At 37.9% G+C, this 9873-nt stretch overlaps 3 protein-coding genes and 1 long non-coding RNA gene across 4 annotated transcripts; all 4 read left to right on the top strand.

Moving 5' to 3' along the window:
- Positions 1 to 556: 556 nt before the first annotated feature.
- On the top strand, positions 557 to 2664 carry LOC136489440 (uncharacterized; the record flags this gene model as incomplete). The annotated part of the gene is made up of 6 exons (XM_066486078.1): positions 557 to 656; positions 1017 to 1083; positions 1281 to 1358; positions 1468 to 1651; positions 2037 to 2367; positions 2519 to 2664. Coding segments are annotated over 6 exons (879 nt in total), but the record flags the coding sequence as incomplete, so codon positions are not given.
- A 507-nt stretch (positions 2665 to 3171) lies between these two features.
- LOC136485524 (uncharacterized) lies at positions 3172 to 5625 on the top strand. The gene is made up of 7 exons (XR_010766466.1): positions 3172 to 3484; positions 3581 to 3673; positions 3785 to 4073; positions 4162 to 4452; positions 4606 to 4656; positions 5154 to 5476; positions 5552 to 5625. It is a non-coding gene; the product is annotated as an uncharacterized lncRNA (long non-coding RNA).
- Positions 5626 to 5642: 17 nt separating this feature from the next.
- LOC136489439 (uncharacterized) lies at positions 5643 to 6897 on the top strand. The gene is made up of 4 exons (XM_066486077.1): positions 5643 to 5735; positions 5864 to 5941; positions 6036 to 6374; positions 6446 to 6897. Exons 1-4 carry the CDS (start codon positions 5643 to 5645, stop codon positions 6581 to 6583), a joined length of 648 nt encoding a protein of 215 aa, XP_066342174.1. The 3' UTR covers positions 6584 to 6897.
- Positions 6898 to 8805: 1908 nt separating this feature from the next.
- LOC136489438 (serine/threonine-protein kinase RUNKEL-like) lies at positions 8806 to 9485 on the top strand. The gene is made up of 2 exons (XM_066486076.1): positions 8806 to 8812; positions 8977 to 9485. The coding sequence occupies exons 1-2, from the start codon at positions 8806 to 8808 to the stop codon at positions 9483 to 9485; spliced, it is 516 nt and encodes a 171-aa protein (XP_066342173.1).
- Positions 9486 to 9873: the final 388 nt, after the last annotated feature.

Here is a 9873-nt window from a genome sequence, read left to right as displayed (position 1 = left end):
TCGTGATGGTAGAGTGTTGTGTGTTTTCGTGCACGCGTGTATGCCTCATACTCAATTAGTGTCTTAATAAAAAGAAGACATAAGACAGATTAAACCACACACATTGATTCATCTTTGCATTGTTTTTTTTGTTCATATCATACATGTATTTTTTATTTATGGTGTCATTATAGTTTAATAAAGCAATTCTATTTATTCTGCATTTGCAGAGGATGCCCATGCTGGAAAAGGTCCTGATTCGTCAACTAAAAGGTTCTTTGTTTCATATTCCCATTATGTTATATATTTTTTTATTTTTATACATTCACATTGACTCAGCAGTTGCAACTACATTGTTCTGTGGAGTCAGCTTGTAATTTTAAGTTGTAGAGTATACGAATGCAGTATTCTAAATGCATTCTAAATCATTGACTTCAGAATTAGGTTGGAGTTAGTTGATAAGATGCCTGACAACCCAAAAAGGCTTGTATTTGAGAGAACTCAACAGCGGTCAGTACATTTTTTTTTAATTTTAGTGACCTTTTCCATTTGTTGTATCTGATTTCCTCTCAGTTAATCTGATCATTTCCCATTTAGGTATGAGGTCCCTTTGCGACAAGACGAGAGGTTACCCTCCTCTCCTGGTAGAACCTCTCCATCGGCTTCACGAAATAGAGGTGCAAAGGGGAATGACTGTACTATAATTTTAATCTGTTGCAGTATGGAGTTAGTATTTTACAAATCACTAGACAAAATTAGATACATTCATTTACAGCTTATCTAATCTTGTTTATGATTTTTTATTTATATTTATATGATCAGATGTATGTACACATAATTTGAGAATAATTTAATATTCATGGATTTTAAATTTTGCTATCTTAAATTTTCATTGTTCTTTTGATTCCACTTCGGCTTGTCCTTTTGTTAATTAACACTTTTCATCTTGTTCCGAAAGCTCACAAAATTTTTCTATTCTTAAAATCATCTACCTTTGTTGTTTATTATTTTCCTTTTCTGGTCCTTTTGGTATTCAGATGCAAGTCATCCCCCTTCTAAGAACCCTGCTTTACCACCTACTTCTCGTGACCACTCTCAGAGAAGGTACTGTTTACAATCTTGTGTACCAAATTTCCCACCAATCATAATCGTCTGAGACATATCAGTGTACTCTTCCAATTTGTATTTTCCGTACAAACATGCTGCACATAAATCTGCTTCTTCTATCCCCTATGTAAACGTATCCCTGGTTTTATTTTTTTCATAAGTTCATGGTTCATTTTTTCCTATTTTTTTTGTAGGACTCATGCTGCTCGGCGTACTGTGGATAGGGTCCCGTGTAACCTTAAGAGGGTGGTTTTTGAGAGCTCGCAAGAGAGGTTCATATGTGTTTCAATTTACTATAATTGTATTTATTTTCGAGAATTACTGATTAATGTTAATTCTTAGTTTGTTGTTAAAGTTTATCTTTTCGTGGCTTTTTTAAAGGTTTGAGCATCATATTCGACCAGAGCATGTGTTGCCTTCTGCAGCTGGTCACGACAGTGATGATGACGACTTCATGCCCATTCCCAACACCCGTTCATCCTCACACATCGACAAATCTAAGGATGTTGGTCCGAGGAAAACTAGGCAAACACGAGCAGGATTGTCAACCGGTGCATGTACAGAGGTGTATACCATTTATTTACTTCTGCACTTTCTTTTCATAAGAGTTATCATTCTAAAGCTCCTCTTCGTATGTATCACTAGTTTGTTTTTTCCTTCAATATACCCCAAATCTACTATCATGTCTTTGTTGCTAAATCTTTACTTTTCTATATCTTTTTTGCTTTCTACTACCCCTACAATTTTTTTTTCAGCTACACTACCCCTGCATTAGTTTATCATTCCTACATCCCTTTCCCCAATTATTAGTTTTTTTTAAATCTGTCTTCTTCTCGACTACCCATGTATCAGTTTATCATTTCTACAGTGCTTCTCAGAATTCCGAGTGTCTCTTCTTTTTTGTCCATTCTTGTACTTACTATTTCTAAAATTCTTGTTATTTGTCCCAGGCAAGACAAAGGAAAAAGAGAGCTACTAGCCGTTCTTCCATTGTTAATGTTCGGTGCAATCCCAGAGATGTTATTTTCACCACTAACTTGTTGAATCCACAGCAATATGCTGCTATCGAAGCTGATGGGTTTGGTCATTTGCTGAGAATGAAGATCGATGCTGTAGAGAACAAGAATCTGCTAACTTGGCTATTAGACCACACTGACCCTGATCGTATGCTAATTAGGATTGGTGCAGGCAAGGTCCTTTCGATCACCCCACAAATAATTAGCATGGTTCTTGGTTTGCCTATACGTGGTGAAAACTTCAAGCAATACTCATGGAAGGAAGGTATCATATTTCGCTAGCAGCTTATCTCTGATCGTAACCAAAGTCTCACTAAAGATTGTGACATACATATATCAAACCTGCAACAAGAGATCTTAAAGGGAAATATGAACCCTCTCATGAAGAGATGCTTCTTCATGATACTCTGCAATAGGTTTCTACTTCCCAGCAGCAGTAACACCATTGGTTCAGTTGACATCAAGAGGACAATGGATCACCAATTGTTCGGAGTTGTTGACTGGTCCCAGGCTGTATTCAATGATCTCCAGATAGCTGTTCGCAGCTGGCACGATCGTGACAAAAATCAACTCAATCAAAACATATATGGCTGTGCCATTTTCCTGCTAGTAAATTTCTTTTCATCCATTCATCTTCTTATTTATTTTTTGCAGCTTTCCTACCACATAACAATGTATGGCTGTGCCAGTTTTTTTCACCCCTTCTTTTTTGTCAACAGGTATACTATCTGGACAATATTGACCACCCTGTCTCATTGGTGGACTGGACTTCGACTCCACGCCTCACCTTTTATGATAATGCTCTAATAGATCGCTTAACTGTTGCTGATACAATTATAACCACTCAGGGTGCACATACTTTTGGTGTCCAACCTGTGAGTCAGCTATCTTATCTGTTCTATTCCTTTTCTTCTTTACAACCATATTATTAAGAAGCTTGTTTTCTTCACTTCAATGCTATCTCTAACAGTTCAAGCCATGGAGTACCACCTGCTATGCTGCTGCAGATGTCCGTGGTGCTCCTTGTCATAACTTAAATGTTCCTACGGCAGGAATACCTAATTTAGACATCCCATGCCTCCTGGATTTGTTATTTGAGCCGCTAGATGATCTGATTGGCTCGCATAGAGAGAGAGTACGGGGTTTTTTTTCTGAGTTTGATCACACACTCTCTCAGAACAAAAGGTCCATTGAGAATTCTATTGCAAACATTGTGAGAGCCCAGTTTCGATTAGCTGATCAGTGTCGTCCATTCATTCATCAACTCGTGGCATCACAAACCCGTGACACCAACATTCCAAGTGACACTTCTAGGACAATGCATACACGCAACGATCATGGTACCCGTGAATCAGCCCATTGTACCCCGCCTTCAATGCCAGGCAAACTCTTGCTTTAGTTGATAAATTCGTTATCTCACCCTGTGTCTTATTGCTACGTATCAAATATAGTCACACATTTTTTCCATTTATGCCCAGGTCATGAGATTTATTCTCATAGTAGCTTTGTTTCTGCTGGTACTTTACTTCGGAGCCAGATTGATGAACAATCACCCGTTCGCAACATTCCAGGTATTGTCTACTTCCCCGATTGCATGTTTTTTTTTATCTCCATTCTTTTTTCTATTTCTATTTGTTTTGTTATGTCATTTTCGTTATGTTTCATGTCTTCTACATTTGTAGGTCCTAGTTCATTTAACCCCACTTCACCGACAGGCCCATTTGGCTCCCCTGTTCATTGTGTAGTTTCACCCCCTCACATTTCTGAGGACTTACCTCGTCCATCAACTGCACCGATGCGCACCTCTTCAAAAGATGTTTTTGGTGCACCCCTCATAGTTTGCTTTTCTTCATATTTTCGACTATTGTTCCATTGTGCTAACTGCATCACTTTTTTACTATCCTTTATTATGATTTCTCTTGACTGATACTTCAGTTTTCTCTCATGCTCCTAACTCTTTTCCCACCTCAGGTATGTCCACGGCCTCCTTTTCCTGTTTATAATTTAGTTCTTACAGCAAACTAAAATTATATATTTTATTTCCTTTTCGTCCACACAGGTTCCTTCATTGTCACAAATGATCCTACTGTTCATCCTAACAGTCCAGTTCACACTTTGATTATGGCTCCATTACGAAGCACCACCTTGGACGACTGCAGCCCAACACCTTCTCCACACGGTTACCATGCTTGTCTTTTTGTTTCATAGTTTTTCCCTCAATTTTATGTCTGTTATTTTTCATCCTTTGTACTTTCAGCCTATGGGTTCGATTATTCCCCACTTTTTTTTGTCAACAATGGACCAATCAGGCCATCAACAATCATCGTCTATTGTGACCAGCCGTACAGATGTGAGTCCGTCTAACGTTCTTCCAAAACTCATTCCACCCTTCTTTTTAAATTAACAACTAAATTACTTTTATACCGCATCTATCATTTCCTTAGTTTGAATATTGCTGAGGTGGCATCTGTTACTAGTTTCCTGATTTTTCTCTTTTTGGTAGACTGAGTTGGTACAAAATGATGCTCCTTTACATAGAGGCCGAATTATTCATGTAAGTGCACCTATCTGTTAATTCAATAACATTAGTTTTGTATACATGCTTGTGTTTTTGGCACCATCCTGCATGCTGTTAGATAACTTTTTACTCCCACAAATCATTTGTTCTCTGATTCATCAGAAAAGGGATTCCTTTTGTTTTGTACTTAGTGCAGTCATTTTCATTGACATGTCAATGTCGACAGCACCCTTCATTTGATTTGAACTTGCAAACCAATTTTCTTTTACTATTCTACTGTTTTTATTTGAACATTCAATTATTTGTCCACCACACCTTATTTTCATTTTCCTATTTGTTATTCAGTTAGTCATGTATGTCTCAATTCCAATTTCAATGTCAGCCCCTCTTTTGATTTTAAACATGCACACTATTATTTCATTGCTATTTTACTGACTTAGCTTCTTGTTCTCTCGATAAATCTAAAGCCTTTTATTTTGAGTTTTAAATTATATTGATCAAGAATCTTATCTTTTCTTTTTTTCTTCTTTTAGCCACAAGGCTTCTCCTATACTGAAACTATTCCTACTTCATCTGCCTCCCACCACTCCCGTTCTCAGCATAATTCTCCTTATGCTCCTGAACTTTCTGAAGCATGCAGTCTAAAAACAATCGGGAAAGACACCACTTCTGCATTAAAGTGGCCGATTCTAGATGATCTGCCTATGTTCAAGTTTCCTGGAAAGAGACTAACCAAGAAGCCATCCAAATTTTATTCACCCTTCAAGCATGGCATTCTGTCTCGTCCTCCACCCAATTTGGAGTTTTCTTTGCGTATGCATGCCTTCCTTTGTGCAGATGACTCTCCATTTAAAAGGTTCATTCTGATTTCATTTTCAAGCTTTCATTCTTTTCCTTCCATACTCCAGAATGCTTATTGAATTCCATTCAGGAAAACTTTGATGCACTTTGGGACAGAGTCATTGACTGGCCGAGATATTACACTTTCCTTTGGTATTGGCAAATTCATAGACCCCGTGTTCATGGATGCATTTGTCAAATGCATAGCTGAAGATGACTTTAATGTTTGTCCTGAATGCCATGGGTTTAGAATATTCTTACAACCTCTTGTCTCGGTACGTCTCCCTCATTTTTCAAACTAATCATTTCAAATTTTATTTTTTGATTACAACATTGATAACAATCCTATCATACTGTACATGATATTCTTAAGTCAGACTCCTTTAGTATTCACAAAACTCAGTCTCAGTGCAGCCAGGACATTGTACTAGAAACTATCAAGCGATGCCTCCCCACGACTGACTTACAAAAGGCAAAGATGGTATGTGTATCACGAGTACATTTTTTTTCTTTCTTGCTTTCATCCCAGTACTATACTGCTAAAATCGTGTTTCTTTCGTATACACTTCTTGCAGATATTTCTTCCGGTTTTACATCTTAGTCACTGGTCTGTATATTGTATCAATCTTGGCCAATCCCGTGTCGATGTCCTAGACTCACTGAACTATACTTCTAACAATGAGGTGACATGGGATACATATCATTCACCTATGGGCCAAATACTCATGGAACGCCTTAGTGCTACACTATCTTTAGCTGCACCCTGCAAATTCCCCCAATTTGCAAACTGGAGACGTGTACCAATTCGGGTTCCATTTCAAAATAATATCTGCGACTCTGGCATATTCTCCATGAAGTTTATTGAGTTCTATGACGGTGAGGGCCATGGTTCTCTGCACACTACTATAGATCCGGTATGAATCCTTTTTTTGTTAATATATCCCTCATTTTATTTTTTGTTCTGTCTAACCTTTTTTCCTTGTAGGATCGATCAAAGGAGATGAGGGCAGAAATGCTACAATATCTAGCCTTTCATACTGCCAACAAAGTCCATGCTCCTCCTGAGCTTCTTCAATTCCATATTGGAGAGTTCCATCCTTCTTTCCATCCTCTCTTTTATTAGTGGAAGGCAGCTTTATTCCTGACGATGCTCGTCATTCTAATCCTTCACAGCCTCAAGGTCCACTCCCAGAACGTGCATTTATTTTGTCCAACATCACTTTTCCAAGAAGAGAAGTTCATCCACAACTAATTCCAAGCCAGGTTAGGAGATCAAGACGACCAAGGTGGCAAGTGAAGAAGCAACAGGAAACTCTAAGGATGAAGCCAAGTTATTTTAGATGCAACAAAATTAGCTGGTCACACTTTTGGACACTGCATTACACTATGTAGCTTTTGAGCAAGGCATTGAGTAGTTCTGTCTTGCCTTTTTGTTCATATCAGTAGCTTTTGTAAATTTAGAACCATCAAAACAATATACATGCTATGTTGTGCTTATCAGGTTTGATGCATAAAAAAAAATTGGATGGAATCATGTTCAACTGTAATCCATTCAGCTAATACAGAGGCCAGGAGAACTTATTTATGTTCTTTTCTCAATCTTTGTTTTTCATGCAGATCTCAGGCGTTCTCCATCAAAGCATCCTCCATCTACTCCCCATGATTACTCACATAGGTAGTTTCTTCTACTATTACTGATCTTTTTGTGTGCTTAATTATGGTTGAAGATTTACAAGAGTATAAATATTGCATTTGTTTCCTTGGAAAATTAACTTCTTTTTCTGCCTTGCTAATTTTCCAATTTTACACATTTAATTTATCCCGGCTGTAGCTTCGAAACCATTATCACTAGTTATTTTTTATTTTTGTCATTTTAGTTAGCTTTCCACCAGTACTAGACGTCTTCTTCTGCACTCCATCAGCAACAGTGGCATGCCGGTATCACGAAAATGGTATGCTGGACAATGCTCTACACTTTTTGGACTTATCACTGTCTCCACCAGTCATAAATTTGGTATTGTTTTTATGATTTATCTATCTTGATCTATATATGCACTTGTTGATATTATAGATTTAAGGTTTCTTACTGTTAATAACTGTGGTATGCTTTTGACAATTGCATGTCTGACCACCTGATGCTCATATGCTCTTGAATCCCAAAGCTGATAATTGTTGTTTAATAGGCATGGTCATAGTGCATGGGTGCATGTAGTGAACTGGATGACAACTTTGTGTATGAAAAATATGTGAGTATGTTTGCATGTCAACTTTTTGTAAGATATGTTTGCATGTGAACTGGATTACAAATGACATGTATGCAATTAAGCTAGTTGGATAACAAAATAACTTCATAACTGAATTTCATCGTTTTTACATTTCCTTGAGCAGTTTCAGCAACTACAATATTTTCATCACTACTAGATTTACTTGAAAAGAAAAACAACTAGATTGCAAATCATTACAACCAGCCTACACAGAGCTATAGCTATTAGGACCTTAAGCAACACACTGATATCCTTGACTGCATTAGCAAGCATGTCTTGTTCCTTCACTGTCTCTGCAGAACTATATATTTGGCAGGGCTTACCATTCCTTAAATTGCTGACAGTTAGGCTGGTTTATTTTATATTTCAAGTGCCTAATTACTGATAAAATGCCCATGTGAAACATGTTACAATAATACAGTCTGCGTTTGCTTATGATGATGATGCGTTGTGTGGTCTAGAGTATGCCTGTTTCTTTCTTATGAAGAAGAATACCTTTTGTGTCACTTGTTTTCCTCGGTACGCCGTTATCTTAACAGTGAAGGTTAAGAATGTTGTAAGGTGTTGCTGTCTAGGAGATCAATTTGTCATGCTTTAGTTTTAGATCGAGAACTCATTTCTGGGAGCATTATTGTACAACTATTGGCATGCTTGTACTTGTTTAGTTCTAGTTCTGTTCCTTCATACTAATTTTGCTTTTGAATTTATCTTTGCAGGTTCGGATGCTCCATTCCTTAGATCATGCCAATGTCCTGAAATTTTACTCTTGGTAAGGTTCTTGGGTGTTTGAGTTATTTAGATTATAGATTCAGCTTCTCTGATCTTGCAATGCGACAACGATTTCTAGTTTGGTAATAGGTTGATGGCCTTTTACCTCTTTGGCTCTTTAATGTGACCAGCCCAGTACATAGCATACTTATATCGTACTTTTCTTCCCCAGGTACGAGACCTCTGCACATTTCTGGTTAGTGTTGGAGTATTGCGTTGGTGGAGACCTGAAGGGCTTGCTTGAACAGGTTTCTTGCTCGTCAATTTAGTTATTGCATGCAATTTTCATTATCTCTAAAAGGACATACAGTGCATGCCATGTATTTATGTGGTTAAGAAATTGTAACCAATCTGTTTAAGTTAGCAAGTACTGACTGTATATATCAATGCATACAAAATACAACATTGTTGGTTTGCACTTGCTACTTGTAATTGCCTAACTGGGTACTTCAAAAATAATACTCCCTCCTTTCTAAATTATAAGTCGCTAATATTCTGCACAAAGCAACAGTATCCCAGTGTTTTGAATTTTTGCTAGGAGTTCTGTCAAATGCAAATGTAAGCAATGTCAAGCTTTGCTTTGCCCTGGCATCAGCACCTGAGATGGACACCCATATTCTTTCTCAGCTTCAAGTTGTTAGAAGAATAGGGAACCTACTTGAGTTTGTTGATGCAAAAGACATGGATGATTTTCTTGAACCAACCCTGGAACTCTGCAGAGCTTTCATTATTCGTGGCACTGGCAGCAACAGAAGTATCGCCCTCTCCAAAAACCCAGCACTTCTTGTTGACAGTGCCTTCAGCATGAGCATTGCTGTTGATCAACAAACTTGTGTCATGGATATACGCGACTTCGGTGGCAACATGGGTATTTTTCTTGAGCTAGTTGGCAATTCAGATCCACAGATAAGTGATTTAGCGTCAGATTGTGTAGTGTTGTTACTCAAGGCAGCACCTCAAGAGGCTACAGTGGGCTTGACAGTTTATATTTGATCCATGTAATGTCGGTTGCATAGAAACGACTTGTCTACTTTTATGACATGAGGTGTTGTACACATGAACATATGAAGATTTTTTGAATTACATTTTTGTATGTTGGGTTATTCGTGAATTACATGCGCAAAAAAGTGGCCGGTTACATATTCCCAGTTCAGTTGAGCTCCAGGGTTGTACTCTAGCTTTTAATCGGACGAATCTATAAACTACTTGACGCCTACACTGGTTATGTGCAGTTTTTTTTTCTTTCGGTCGTTGGAGTGGGGTTTGCGGAGGCCACAGGTTGTGCACGATCATGGCTACAAGCTTCTTATGCCTTTGGCGTAGTTAGCGACACCAAAAAAAAAGACATGATAAAAATGAATGGTTGCATGAACTGTTACAT

This window comes from Miscanthus floridulus, chromosome 10 (genome assembly GCF_019320115.1).
Source record: "Miscanthus floridulus cultivar M001 chromosome 10, ASM1932011v1, whole genome shotgun sequence".
NCBI classification, from domain to species: Eukaryota; Viridiplantae; Streptophyta; class Magnoliopsida; order Poales; family Poaceae; genus Miscanthus; species Miscanthus floridulus.
Note: the sequence above shows the minus strand (reverse complement) of the source record. Positions and strands in the feature narration are given on the sequence as shown.